The sequence below is a fragment of the Puntigrus tetrazona genome, chromosome 15 (assembly GCF_018831695.1).
Source record: "Puntigrus tetrazona isolate hp1 chromosome 15, ASM1883169v1, whole genome shotgun sequence".
Taxonomy (NCBI): Eukaryota; Metazoa; Chordata; class Actinopteri; order Cypriniformes; family Cyprinidae; genus Puntigrus; species Puntigrus tetrazona.
The window spans coordinates 63,236-79,007 of record NC_056713.1 but is presented as its reverse complement, the minus strand read 5'-3'; the positions used below and the strand labels follow the sequence as shown (position 1 = coordinate 79,007).

Here is a 15,772-nt window from a genome sequence, read left to right as displayed (position 1 = left end):
AAAGAGGTGTGGATTACTGTAATGTTTTTATCAGCTGTTTGGACAGAAGTAATCCTAAATTGATCTAAATCTGTTCTGAACAAGAAACAAACTCTTGTACATCTTGGATAGCCTAAGCAGGGAATCATTTTTCAGCAGATTTTCATTTTAAGAACTATTCTTTTAACGTATCGAACAATCAACAAGAAGAACTGGAGCTATCCTTTTCATAACGTGTAATTTGACCACAAATATCCTAGATTTCACTGAATTCCGTTACCTCTTTTGTTGCTATATTTTGCTTTGACTTCAAGTGAGTGGTCCAGTTATAGTCTCACTGCAGACCGAGGAAACATACCTCAGGCGAGATGTGATGTCAGTGGATGAGCTGAAATAAGAGAGGTGTAGACGTCGTCCTAGAAAACAGAGTGACAGGAAAGAAAGGTCATTCCCAGTGGATTGAAATACCTGTGCTTATTTTAGGAAAGATCTATTGAAATGGCAACAGTGAACTTCAGCTCAGCTTCAGGGCGGTGATTCTAAATGCAATTGTTATGTTGCTTTCCGCAGTTTAAGGAGAATAATTGAGTGTGTCAGGAATTGAGACTGCAGCCAGGAATATGTCATTAATCACAGACAAATAGTTTTGCCTAATTAGTCAATAGAATCGGAATACATTTTTAGGACATTACCTAACATGGTCTGGGGTATCATTTTTGCAAACATTTCTATCTTGTCACATGCCATTTATTAGTACAGAAAGAGTTCTTGCCACCAAAATATAGATGCTTTTAGCGTTTCTCAACAATTTGTTGTCCTGACGTGCCTTCGTTCATGTCTTCGCTTGTCTTACACGGATAAAAAGTAATAAACTGTCTTCAAATGTGTATTTATGTCCTTCATCAAATTTGTAGAGCATGATGAAATTTTAATAAGCGCTCAAACCTTTCAGCATTCCTTTTTTTTTTTTTTTTTTTCATTTTTTTCTTTTTGATGTTTTGCAATCGGTTTGTGAGATCACAGCAGAATGAAATCTTCAAAGCATTTCAATGTTTCCTAGTTGATTATGTTAATCATGTCTTCCAAGCTATTTGAGCCCACAGTACTTGTGCGATATTCATTTGAAATTCATGATATTTTACTGTAGGGAGAAAATCAGGTGCAACCTGCTGGCTGAACCATCAGTCACCCTCAGACGGTTACTGCCTCCCATGCTGGCCTCAATTACCATCTGTTTGGAAAGGATGTCCAGGCCTTGGTCATGCTGACATCCCATCTACTCTACACGCGAGCGACATGACATGACAAAACTAGCGTGCTCCAGTTTTAATCAAGCAAGCTGCATAGACCGCAACAGTATAAGGTTCAGTTGCAATGCACACACAATGTAGGCAGCTTTGTTGATTTATATCGGGAGCGCTCTAGTTTTGTTGTGTTGTCAGGCATTACTCAAGTGTAGATAAGTCATAAGGCAATGCGGAAAAAAAGTTTCAGCATTTAATCTCTTCTTCACTTCAAAAATTCTTCTACGCTGATTGCAAAAAAAAAGAGGCAACCGTGTCAATATTGCAAAGTGTTTCATGTCTTTTTATGTATTTTGCTAGTTTCTTAAAGGGCCATATCATTATAATATTTTGGCAATGTCTCACAATTTGTGAGTATGAGACCTGCTGAGACATGCTGGTATAGGACCGTTTATTGGTATCTTTAGTTTAAACTTCAGTAGTAAAGCAAATTAATTTAATTTAATTAAATCTGCATAAAATGCTTCCGTTATTAATTTTGTATCATCAGATTTCCCATGACAGTTTTCTTTCTAGAAATTATTTATTTTTATTCAGCAACTTTTTTTTTTAGCATTAAATGGATCAAAATTATGGTAGAGACATTTGGAGTGTCACAATATATTTTTTATTAATCCTAAAAAAAACCACACTTAACACAGTTTCAACAAAAATATTAAGCATATTAAAATTTTAACATATATTATGATAACCATAAGACATGCTTATTATATTGTTACAGTAAAATGCGTTTAGTATTTTAAATAAATTTTTTAAAGGATTGTGTGACAGACTGAAAATTCAGCTTTACGTCACAGGAATAAAAAACATATTCAAATAGAAAACAATTATTTTATATTGTAATATATGTAATAAGATTTCCGTTTTACTGTTTATCAAATAAATGCAGCTTTGGTGAGCAAAATACTTTTTTTATTATTTTATTTAAATTTTTTCTTAATGAAAACATTTTTTTCAAAAAGTTTATCTAGTGTACCTACGAACACCCCTTATTTGTGGCAAATGAATGCACAGTCTCTTGTGAATTTAGTCTAAAATATGTATGATCTATGTTTTTAATGCCTCGCCATGTGCTGATTGTATTATCAACTGCTTGTGCTGAAGTATGTTTATCCAGCTCACTGTGAGCTTCTGTGTATATTTATAGCTTGCTCGCTGTGTTTTTGTGTCACGGTTGCCTCTGCCCATATTAAAGACAGTTATGAGTCACTTCTCACTTCAGTCTCTGGGAAACCATGATTCATTCAAGCTCTGTTTCAGCAACCAGTGCCCAAAATACTCTGGCATGGAGTCACCCCCTATCTTTACATTAGAAAGCCTGCTTAGGAATGCCCTGATTGACTTGAGGAGTGATATTTCAGCTGTTTAGCCAACACCTGATTGCCTTTAAATAAACAACACTAATTTGTAGAACTGTAATTCTTATAAATAAGTGAACGTGCACGATTTACATTTTGGCATTTTGTGTCCAGCCTGAATCGTGAATGCACTGTGGGACATTTCCCACGGAGTACCAAAAAATAGCTCGCATTTTTCAAAGGGATCCATTCTTTCAAACGCCGTTTGTTCGCATCCTTTATACTGGCTTGCGAATGTGACAGTGACCCTCTGAAAGAGAGACAGCTAACCTTATTTTGAGCACAATAGTTCATTGTCGAAACTAATGATGTCATTGTCAAGTTTCCTACTGGAAAATCCCCCCAAGATGAGCTCTTATCTAAGGTGTGTTGTGTTGTTCTGTTTGGCTGCGTGCGGTTTTCTCTCCTGACCCGCAGGCTTAAAGCACCAGGCGGCCCTGGATCGCCGCTCCAGCAGCCTGCCACATCCCGCAAACGCGAACCATGAGCTCATGGGATATGCAGATAGCTGTTAGCCTATATATTTTACGAGGATATGCTCATTAACTGTTCTCACGATCAGAGCATCAGACAGCCGTAGAGAGTTCATGCGTAGGTCAATGACGGTTACAGTGGTTAACAAATCTATTTTAAGATTATTATATGAAATGGATATCTATTGATTAGCAGTCTTTATGAAAATCATGGAAATTCATTGGTCAAGTCGTGTTTGGATATGTTGCTTTGGATAAAGGTTTCTGAAACGTAGGTGGAATTTATTGATTAATAGTCTCTCTATATTAGCATGTTAAGTCATCTCACTTGAGCTTCTTTTAAAAAAACAGCATACTATTACTCTCAGAAAGCTCTTGAGTGGTTGGAAGTGAAAGAAGAGCTGCTGTAATCAGGTCAGTATGAAATTAGGCCAGGCTTCTCTTGGTGGTCATAACGGCCATATTACCCCTGAAGTGGGAGGCCTTCAAATTATATGTACTTTTTAATTAATGTCTTGGTGATTGTGTTAAAAATTGGGTCACCGCATTTGTGCTGTGTAATCAATTATTTAATGTTTGTCCATGTGGGATTCAACGGACTTCTTCTTTTCTTGATCATTTTGCTCAGCTTAAACAAACTTTTAACGGGACGGTTAACCCAAAAATTGAAACGTTGCCATCATTTGCTCGATCTCAAGTTTTTCTAAACCTGTACAATTTGTTTTTCTTCCGCTGAGCAGTAAAGAAAAATGTTTGAAGACTGTGGGTAACCAAACAGTTTCTGGCCACTGATGAAATCCATAGAATGTTAGGACTAACAACTATTTGTGGCCCTGGACTACAATACAAGTCATAAGGGTAAACTCTGCCAAATTTAAATGAGCTTTCCATTAATAAGTGGTTTAAGACAGGATAAGCTTACAAATAGATGAGGATCGACATTTAACCTTAAAAAAGTTAAATTAAGTTCTTAGCAATGCATATTACTAATTACTATTTATGTTTTGATTATATTTACAGTAGAAAATTTACTAAATATCTTTATGGAACCTGATCTTTATTTAATGTCCTAATGATTTTTGGCATAAAAAAAAAAAGTCAAGAATGTTTGACCCATACAATGTATTTTTAGCTGTTGTTACAAATATACCCCAGCGACTTGGGTTTTTTTTAGTCCGGGGTCACATTTATGTAGTTGGCAACATTCTTCAAAATATCTTCTTTAATAGTCAACAGAAGGAAGAAATTCATACAGGTTGGGAAGGTATGTAAATGATAACAGGTTTTAATATTTTGTATCATTTTTTTTTCACTCACATATTCTTTAGTTAATGTAAAAATGTCAAAAATAACAATTGTGCTAAAAATATTGTATGATATCTGTTTATGCTAAATGAAGCTTAATTATGCTGAATTGTACATTTTATGTATGTTCAATGTAATTAATCTCATTACAGTTCAAGTGTGTACATACATGCACATTACAGTTTCTTTTACATAAACAGGAATAATTACTCCTCCATATAAAGCCGTTTTCTTGTTGGCAATGGATTTAGGTCGGGGAATTAGAGGCTTCATAAATTAGCGAGACTGCAGGGTTGGTCAGCATCGTGGACATTTTAACAAATGCTTTCTAATTATATTTCCATTCAGTCCTGGAGGAGCAGATACAGAATAGGCTCGCTCTGTAGTAGGTCTGTTTCCACAGCGACCGAACGGTTAAGCCTAGTTTTGCACTTGAATGAGTTTTCAGTGGATCACTTTTCTCAGAGTAATTTGTCTTTTGATAACCTAGTTCATTGTACTGCATGTGCAACACTCACGATACGCGATACTTCAGACACCATTGTAAAGACGCTCATCTGCATTATGGTCATGGCTGTCTGACATAGTCATGCATCAGTGTTGGTGATGAAACATGCTGTAATTCCCTCTGTTTATTTGCATGCTATTTTTCCTTTTCAGAGCAGCATCTCTGAATGAATTGACATGCTGGTGATATCTCATTAGTGTGGGTAGAGCAAGCGAGTGGCAGCTGCTATCAGACATTTCTCCGTCAGTGTGAGTGGCTCTCTGTATGTGCTTTATTGGGAGATGTGTTAATGATTCACGAGCTGATGCTGAGATTACCAAAGCCGAGATGCAGAAATGCTGTGTGTTAGAGTGAGCAATTGCTATTCAACAGCTCATCTTCACTAGACTGGTTCAAAATAATTGGAATATCCCCCTACTAGTTCCTCCTTTCAGCTTTTCACTGCCTCTAGTAATGAACATAGTGTGATAATAGAGCAGAAAACACGTCTTGTGTTGTAGAAGTATATGTAAGGGATGATGCACGCTCAACCGATTATTACAGAAATATGAATCTGAATCAGGTCTTCTTTCATCCTCAAGGAGTTTTATTATAGTCATCACCGACTCACTGTAAATATTTCCACTTATCAAATAAATATGGACATTGGTGTTGCTGCATTATCTTACTTGTTGATTTACTTATGGTGCAATCTTATTTGTAAAAATCGTCTATTCCAATATCACAATTTAAATAATATTTGTATAATTTGCAGTCTATGGGTTATTCTATGGATTCTATGGATTTGTATTTTTTTTATCATTACAACATTTTGTTTAAATATTTGTGTCATTTATTATTTATTTACTTCTAAAAGTTTTTGGTTTCTGACCATAATCAATTATTAATACTGAAAATTATGTTCAGTATTATGTATACGCTTACTGTTATTTGTTTTATTTGTTTTAACAAATACGCTTTCAACAAAGATGCATTCAATTTATCAATGCTAGACTTTTATATTATTTCTTAATTTCTACATTTCAAAATTTTCCATGAATCAGTTTTTTTAAGCATTGGGGATATTATTATCATCTCGAAAATGGGAACGGCAGGAATAGTGCAACAGAGGCCACTATTGCAACCTGGTCTTGCAAAATAGGCTCATATTCTTTTGCTATTATATGCTCATGCAGAGCCATCATTAGACTCCTTGAGATGACTACCCATACTATTATAGACTCACATTTTTTTACAACTGCCCAGTATAGTAATCCTCTGTCAGTGCTGAAAATGAGCTTTAGTGTGCTTGTTTGATATAATTTTTTTTTTAGGCCATTACCCATGATACTGCATGCAAAAACTTTTGCTGTTTTTGTGCGACTACAGCCTCTTGGAAACTCTGTTGGTGTTGCTTTGAAAATTCACATATCAAAGTCCTAATTATCAGGCCACTTTTAAAACTGACACATGCCGCTAATTGGCCATCAGCTCAATTTGAGACATCTGTGCGACTGCATCAGCAATTGTCCAATTGTCCATTATCGGTTTTGAAGAGCTGCCATTGAAATTAAGGGCACATTTTTTTCCCCCTTTAAACTAGCTTTCCATTATGCATACGCAATAAATATTTTCGAAACCTGAATAATGTGGAGCAGTCATGTCATGTCACTTTTGTCCACAGGCTCCGAGCAAGGAATGTCTATGGAGGAGAAGCCTGAAGCTCCCATGTATGTCTATGAGTCGACAGTGCATTGTGCCAACATCCTCCTGTGCCTGAATGAACAGCGGAAGCAGGACGTCCTGTGTGATGTGACAGTGCTGGTGGAGGGGAGGGAGATCCGTGCCCACAGGGCAGTGCTGGCAGCTTGTAGCCAGTATTTCTCCCTGCTGCTCAGGGGCCAGACGGAACACGAGCCGGTCATCAACCTGCCACAGAAGGTGAGTGTCCTCTTTTGGCAGGGGTACAGATTCAGCCTACATTAACAGCCTGCAAGGATGCACCTGAATGACCTGCGCTGAAAACATCACAAAAATCCCAGCTGTGTCAGAAATGGGGAGAAGTGAGATATAAACAAGCTAATTTTTGTTTCTTTTATTCATTTTATTTGTCACTTTTGGACCATTATTTCATTTTTAGTAAGTCAATTAATCAAAATGATTTGTAGCAGATAACCATTCTTGTCTATAAAATGAAAAAAAATTTTTTTCAAAATACAATGATTTGAAATATTTATTCTTTTCAACTATTAAAAAATGTTTTCCAGTGACCACGAAATATTAACCAGTTTATCATAAATATTTTTAACATTAGTAATAATAATACATGTTATAAAGATAATAAATAATACATTTTATTTAGCAAGTACACATTCAGTTGATCAAAAGTAATGATAAGCACATCAAAAATGTTAATGCAAATAAATGTTGCATCAAATCAGCATATTATGTTTTCTTCAGAATCACGTAACACTAAAGACTGGAGTAATGCCCGATTCATTTTAACAATTAAATAATATCTGTTATGTGTGGTGGTGTGTGTGGTCTGACCAAAAATCTTTCTTTATCACCAACTGGGCCTTTATGAAGCAGAATACATGAAACCGTTGCAGAACCAATGCATTTTAATCAAAATCCAAACAAATATGCTGCATGAGCACTTTTCGATTTAAATTAGATCATATAATAATTTCACAATTTAAAGCGAAAGCAGAACAGTCTGACTGACGCTCTGTGAAACTACTACATAAAACATATCTGCATGAAACAAAAACAGCAGACCGGCTGATTGAGACTTGTGGACATGCTGTGAATGTGAAACAAAAATGATTTGTCGCCATTGGCGATCTTTGCAGATCAAACCAGTTTACCGTTTGAACCGGTATATCACCCAGCACTTGTTATGTGCTGTAATCTATTGCGGTTCTACTATATTTTTGATCAAAATATTTTCCTTTTAGGAATACTGTGTTCTAACAAGCAGTGTGCTCCTTTGTGTACACATAGATGGAAAAGTCCGACAGGAATGTGTCAGTGAAGAAAACATGTTCATCGTCTGCAGCTTTGAGTTGGCATAATTGCTTATGTTGTTTACCAGGAGTGTTAGCAGAGTTCCCTCTCAGAACTTCACTGTGCTTGAGGAAGTATGATTTATTCATGGCTGATTCTGTGTGTTGTAATACTTTAGGTGCTTTGCGACCTCAAAGCTCAAAGTTATATTACAATATCCCAGATATGTCAGAAGGCCCCCCATTTGCCTCTGCTTATATATTAATTATCGTTCATCTTCAAAACACTTAATGTCAAATTGTATTCTGTAATGACCGGGAAATTGGCTTCATATCTCATTCTGTCCTCAGAGCCGTGCTGAGCTTCTTCCCTCTTGCTTTATAGTGTGGAGTCTCTGCTTTCTGCTTTGTGTGTGTACATGCGTCCCTGCCTGCTGCCCTCATTAGGATTGCTGGTTATAACATTAAAGGAGTCTCATATGGCGCTTGGCTTCCATAAAGACATGCTTCTGCAGGCGGCAGCTGCTGATGCCAGCTGAAAATAGATCCACAGAATGCTCAGCATTTTCCCCCCCTAGCTTTTCTATTTATTAGCAGCTCTGGGAGGACTGACTGAATGTCTGGGGGAGCTGTATTTTCAGCAGGATGACTTTCTATTTTAAAGATGATGTTCTTGATGTGGTTGCACTGCCCCGAGCATTCATGGATACCTGCGAGAGCGATAGAGTGATTGAAAGTGATGAGAAGGGTGGTTTATTTTTGTTCCTGACGCTATGCAGTGCACTTCATTTTATTGACGTGAAGCTTGCGAGACATTGAATAGGAAGCTCAGATACTTTGCAGCATACATGTAGTTTTTTTTATAGCATGATTTGTAAAATGTGATTTGAGGATAAGCTGATTATTCTCAGTCACGGTTTTTACAAAAATATTAAGTTTTGCTATCACTCGAATGAATCGCATTTAATCAAATTTTTCTATTTTAATATATATATATTTTTAATCAAATAAATGCAGCCTTGTTTAGCATAAAGCCTGGAGTATACTATGTGATTTTTAATTTCAGTATTTTTTTCTTTTTTTACTTTTTAAATTACCTTTGTCATCATTTAAAACTCACTTAATCTTTAAAGATGTTAATAATTTACTAACACTGTTAAATGTTGTTATTATTGGCAGATATATATTATAAAATTTATATTTATTTTAAAATAAGATATATTTTTATGCAGTTTATTTGGACAGGACAGCATAGAGTAGACAAGATAACATTGGGTAGAGAGAGAGGGGAACGGCTTCAGCAAAGGACCACAAAAAGGTTTTTCATACTTGGGTTACTGTACTAACCACAAGGCTACTGGCACTGACATTAGTATCAGATTTTAACATCCACCATTATTAAGAAATATCAGTGCATCACTATTACCTAAGTCTTAAAGAAACGGTAGTAAAACAGCCTTTTGTAATTCTCATGAAGGAGATGGAACATGTATGGAAAAGAAGGCCAGAAACCTTGAGTGGACAATGGGGTTTTTTGGGGAATAAAATGGCACAATAGTGCCCCTTTATTTTTATTTCAAAATACCACTGATGACCCTGAAATATCAGCTTGTTTTGTTTTCTTTTTATAGATCACGGAGAAAGGCTTTACCCCACTGTTGCAGTTTGCTTACACAGCCAAGCTGCTGCTTAACAGGGACAACATTCAGGATGTCATGCGTTGTGCCGAATTCCTGGGAATGCACAACCTCGAAGACTCCTGCTTCCGCTTCCTACAGGCCCAGATGAAAAGTGAGGCCGATGGCTTGCAGAAGAGCCAAAATCCACCATCACCTCATGCTCTGCTTCAGAACCATCGTGATAATGGATTAGAGGATGCAAATGTGCAGCCAAATGACTCCAAACCGCCACTGTCCGGATCGAGGCTGCACCCTGAAACTGAGCAATTAAAAGTCAACAACAACCTGCATCAATCAGACCAATCTCCAACTTTCGACCTTCCTCGTTATCCCAAATATAGAAAGTACCATCAGGTTCTTGCTAAGCACAACGCAACCACCTCCTCACACAGCAGTACCTCAAGCTTACACGGCTCTCTGCAGGATACCGTCACCAGCAGTGAAGCCCAGGGCCTTGATCTTTCCAAGGTTAAAGCTGAACCAGCAAGCGGGAAGACTGTGTGCTGCTAGACTTGTCCGAGTTGGAGCAGGACGGTCTGGACGGGGGTAAAGAGAGTGACATGGAAATGGAAATGGAGTTTGAAGAAAGACCGCTTAGTTCAACACCCAACGAATTGCCTGTGAGCAAGCGTTCACCAGTGTGCCTGCGCTCCCTTGTTAAAAAGGAAGTCATGTCTTTGGATCATTGTCTTACCGCTGATCTGCAACTCACCAGCAGAACCTCTCCCCTTCAAGAACAGCAAGTTGCTCCAAATGACTTCCAAAAAGACTATCAGGCCTTCATTGGGGGACTTGGAGTGGCATCTTCAAAGAAAGCTGAGAAATTAACCGATGGTATGTCGCTCAAGTCGCTTTCCTTTGAGAGGATCTGTTCGCAAGAATCTGAACGGGAGAGCGACAGAAGAAGTGTCATCTTCTCCTCTCGAGCCCCTTACCATCTGGCGGCACCTGCACACTCTTATCCGGGTGAGAGCTGTTTGGCTCAGGACACCCCGGATGACTTATGGGCAGGTTCCAGCCAGTCGTTCCCCTGCTCCCAAGCACTGTCCCCAACTTCTGTCTCTCAAGAGCCCGCATTGACCTACCGCCGCCGGCCAAAGAGCAGCTGTCCAGTGCCCATTAAAATGTGTCCCCGTTCAGCTCGTGCCGAGAGCCACGTTAGAACCTCAAGCTCTTGCTCTTCCTACTCCTACGCTGAGGATGGCAGTGGCGGATCTCCTTCCAGTCTGCCCCAGTTTGAGCTCTCTACCTCTCCTTGTTCCACCATGGCACGATGTCTGGCCTTTGAACACCAGGAGCATAGCATGTCGGGGCCATCAAAGATCAAGTGCGAGAAGTCGTACGACACTAATTCCAGTGACGAATCTGGATCTTTTTCCGACGGAGATAGCGAATCGTTTCCTACCAAAGAGCACACTCAAGAGGTTGGTATATGTTTGGAATATATTAGTTGTGGCCCGAGTTTGGTAGTATTAGTTTCACTAATATTTGGGATACAGAAAGTTGCACATTCTGTATTCCAAATAAATAACAAAGTTGATATTAAAACTTGCAATGTAGCACTGCATGATTCATTAAAGTAAAGGGGGTTATTTACAGTACCATTAGTGACATATCGGCATAATTCATATCGGCACCGCTTGTAGTAAACCACTGTTAAACGCTCCTGTGTGTGTTTTTTTTTTTTTTTGCATGCTCTGGTTTAGAATTACAAAACCACAAGTTTATTTACTTGTTTTTGCAGCGTTGCATATTGTAACATCTCTGTTGAAAACAATGAGCAGTCAGAGGTGTTTTCAGTAGGTTAATCAGAATAATTCCTCTGAACTCACTTTTGTTTTCATAAGTTTACAGTTGCAGTTCATCAGAGAGAGAAAAGCACATACACATACAACACTGTAAACAAGAGATTGTGTATTTAGTCATTGATTTATCAGTTTCTGGTCAGTTCCTTGGTCACTTGCATTTTAAGAGCTTTGCTTTGTTTCTCTAGAATCTTTACATCTTGAAGAAAGTGTTTTTTTGACTATTGGTACTGAACATCCACGTATACTGTGTTAAGAGTGACAAGTGTAAAATTACATTGAGTGAATTACATGATTAAATAGTTCCGTCAGTCATAGCTTGTACTTGATATACTAATTCAGTACAGAACAGTAATAAAAATTTGTTAAAATTATAATTTTATTATAAAAAATTAAAAAACAAAACTTAGAAACTTAGCTATTGAGTGATTCTCTGCTGCAACGCCATGAATAAAAAATTATTTTTAAAGTGAGTATTACTGCACAACTGTAAAGACTTTTAAATACAAGCACAGCAAACCTGAAATCTTTTCAAAGAAATGCTAAGTTTCTATCGCAATCACAGTTTTTTTTGTTTTTTTTTATCAGAAAAATCACTGTTTTGTTTTGAGATTTGATTGGTATTATTTTTGCTTTCCCCCCGACCAGTCCATCCCTGCACAGTGGTTGGCACACTTTGTCAACATTTAAGCTTTTGATGGGCACAGGTTCAAATCCAGTTCTTGATCCCATTAAAAAGCTAAATCCCCATAAATAATGATGAAAAAATTTATCATTACAAAACATTCCCACATTTGATTCCTGAGCATGTGAGATTGAGAATCAAGCTGCAGTAACTTGGCAAACGCTGGAGGGTTGCCATGGCAATAAGCTCTGAGCCGTTCTTGTTCCTAAGGCCCCAATGACATAATTGTTCCTCCTCCTGACAACACTGACACATTGCCAGTTCAAGAATCTGTGTATGATAATTTGCTGTCTCATTTAGTTGTTTGATTTTTGATGACCCAATTGAGTTGTTGTTGTCAGTATACAAATGACTGCAATGATGTTTTTGTGGGACTCTCAGAATGTTTCGAAAGCGGATCTATAAAATGCCAGATATTATGAAACCGATAGCTTCAGATTTTATAATGTGATTGGCTAAGTTTCCTTCTGTTGTAAAATAGCTGATATACGCACACCTGTGACCGAACATTAGTTCTGTGTTTGATGCATCAAGTTGCTGCATTGCAGCAATTTCTGCCTTTTTTATTTATGTCTCTTTTTGTTAAGATTTCTAAAAATACATAAAACAAGATAAGCTTGCTTAATATATTGTATACATATACTCTGTCTTACTGCAGTGGAAAAATATTTTACATTTGTTTTTAACTGTACTTTTAAAAAGAAAAAGAAAAAACATCTACAAGTAGGACTATATATTCTTATTAAAGATCCATTCTCTGAAAATAACTTTTAATATCTTATAGATTATTGCTTCTTAAAGTGATAGTTCAGCCAAATATGAAAATTCTGTCACCTCATATTGTTGCAAACCTCTACGGATTTCTTTCTCACAAAACATTTCTGTTTTCCGTTGACTTCCATAGAATGGAAAGCTCCATATGAGGCACTGTAGTATTTTTAGGGAACTTCTGATACTATGGAAACTTAACACAAAACTAACACGCGGATAAGTAAATCATGTCAGTTTTAATTTTGGGGTGGACTATCCCTTTAAGTACATTCATCTAGTTTCAGGTACTTTAGATATTAACTGGCACACAGTATTTAAACTGTATTACTTGGCGGAGAAATTGTTTAAGAATGTCAGTAACAATAAATGTTAACTATTTCATGATCATGTGATGATGGAAAAAAGGAATGGAGTCTTTTAAGAGTGCAACAGCACATGTCCAAAAAATACAGTAATACCATGTTATTTTTTTTGTTAAATATTTAGGGGAAATAGGTTATGAAAAAAAAGCTACATTTGAACCCAATACAGTGTAGAAATGTCTTCAGAAACAATCTTTCTATAGCCGTCTTCATTTTGCCCTTCACTCTGCCTGGGTTTAAAGCTCCCAGCTGCAGGTCCCCAGACAGAAGTGGGGCAGCGGCCCCCAGGCTCCCATCTGATGATGGGCCGCTTCACCTCACTGGCTAACAGATGAGCCCTACTTCACAGTATGAGTGCCTTCTCCCAGAAACGACCTGACTTCAGAGAGAAGGAGAGGAGAAAACGTGCCTGTGCTGCTGGAAGCCTAATCTGTCATTCTAGCCTTATTACAGAGCTCTCTGTAGTAGAGCGGTTAAATATAGACCTCCATTTTACACAGACTGAGCAGTGGCACAAGGTCACAGCAGAGAGAGGGAGTATTCGTCATGGTGATCACTATGACCAACTCCCACGGCAGAGTTTTAAGTCAGGTTTCATCTTTGTCATTGCATGGAAATGAGAATACAGTGACTCTGTTCTCAGAATTTGTAATTGAACCGTAATGTGTCCTGTGCTCGTCTTCATTTGCATGACATTGTCAGAGCTGTGCTGTGATTTAGATGGATAATATAAAGAAGGTAAACTGAAGCTTGTTTAGTAGCTTAGTAAATGCATATATTACCAACCCACCTAAAATCCTTCATTCTTCAGTTTGAAGAATAAAATGTATACCCATGTGTATGAACATTTCAATTTACAGTGGTTTTAAATAAAAGTACCATATAGAATATTATGCTGATGTATTTGATCAAAATATAGTAAAAGCAGTAATACGTTGAAACATATTTAAAATGTTTTTTGATATCTTTTAAAATATTATTATTCCAGTGATGGCAAGGGTGAATATTTAGCAGTTATTTATCCAATCTGTACCGCATTAATCGATCAGTATCTATCTATCTATCTATCTATCTATCTATCTATCTATCTATCTATCTATCTATCTATCTCTATTCTCTGTGTCTATATAGATACATTTATAAAGTCTCTTACTGAAAATTAGGTTGTTTATTTATCGTTTTATATTTCACGAGTTTCCAAAGTTTATTTTTCTAGTTTAAGTCTGAATGCAAATAAATAAAACATTTCATACAAGTTAGATGGCAGTGTCATCTAGTGGTGAAGTTCCATATTTTCTGTGAAGGTTGAGTGAAATTTGCTGAAGTCACATTCACATTTGAAGTTACATGCTGCAGGAATTACATCTTAACTCTAATATGCTGTACACTCGCAGGTGAAACTGCCTTTCTCAATAGACCAGATCACAGAGCTTCCACGCAACGACTTTCAGCTGATGATAAAGATGCACACGCTGACCTCAGATCAGCTAGACTTCATCCACAACATGAGACGCCGCAGTAAAAACCGCATCGCAGCTCAGCGCTGCAGAAAAAGAAAGCTGGACTGCATCCAGAACCTGGAGCTTGAGATTCACAAACTGGTAGGCTGCGCCAACAACCTTAGAGGGCTTGCTTGCACACTTCACAAGAAGTTTTTCGATATCGCTTTCATTAATGCATGCGTTTCTCCTCTGCTAGGTCTGTGAGAGACAAAAGCTCCTAACCGAACGCAGCCAGCTGAAGATCTGCATGGGGGAGCTGTGGGAAAACTTCTCCTTTTTGTCTCAGGAGGTCTGTAGGGAAGAGCAGCGGAGCCCAGGACAGTCTCAGTCTCTGTATAATCTACACCCAGACCCGGTTTCATCCGGTCCAGACCTTAGAATCTCTCCCAATCCCACCAGTATAGACGTAACTCTCACATCACAGAACAGTGTGCTGTCGTCCCCAGGCTTAAATGACTGCCAGGCCGTAATCGAACCGCCGCACTCGCACAAAAGAGTGGACAGAGAGGCTGTGCCGCCCCAAGACACTGTCACCTCTGAGAGGTCAGAACCTTCCCACACGGGCAGCTCGAGCGTGACCACTGATTTCTGCCAGGAAATGACCGAGAAGTGTACCACAGAAGAGCCGCCCGAGAGAAACTGAGTCCGGTAAACTGCATTCATATCCTCTATCATGACAGTTGTTTCTGTGTGTTCAAACGTTACGCTTTTGCCAGTGTTAAGTTTTGTTCGGCGCTATTTTAGGAGACCGTTCTGTCGTTACACTCACGGTGCGTCAGCTGATGTGTTTTTGTTTGTGCGTATGGGTTGTTCTCATACATGCTGTATAGGATGCTAAAATCATTTCATTTTGAACATTACCTTCCTTTTTTCTTATTCATTATATGGTATCTGGTTCTCAGTAGTGCTGGGCTACGATAAATCACGATAAATTAAAGTTTTGTTTATGTAATATATGTGCATGTACTGTGTATATTTAATATGTGTATATATACAGACACACACATACAGTATGTATTTTGCATTTATTTAAATGTGTATTTTATATTCATAT

The 15,772-nt window shown here is 37.7% G+C and overlaps 1 protein-coding gene and 1 pseudogene across 1 annotated transcript in view; one reads left to right on the top strand and one right to left on the bottom strand.

Moving 5' to 3' along the window:
* Nucleotides 1–1,255, bottom strand: part of LOC122359282 — a 17,194-nt pseudogene extending 15,939 nt beyond the window's left edge.
* Nucleotides 1–15,772, top strand: part of LOC122358932 (transcription regulator protein BACH2-like) — a 20,639-nt gene extending 4,867 nt beyond the window's left edge. The window contains 5 exon segments of the mRNA XM_043258917.1: nt 6,591–6,847; nt 9,546–10,089; nt 10,092–11,017; nt 14,611–14,817; nt 14,915–15,772. Coding sequence (XP_043114852.1) covers nt 6,605–6,847; nt 9,546–10,089; nt 10,092–11,017; nt 14,611–14,817; nt 14,915–15,361 — 2,367 coding nt within the window. The 5' untranslated portion in view covers nt 6,591–6,604 and the 3' untranslated portion in view covers nt 15,362–15,772.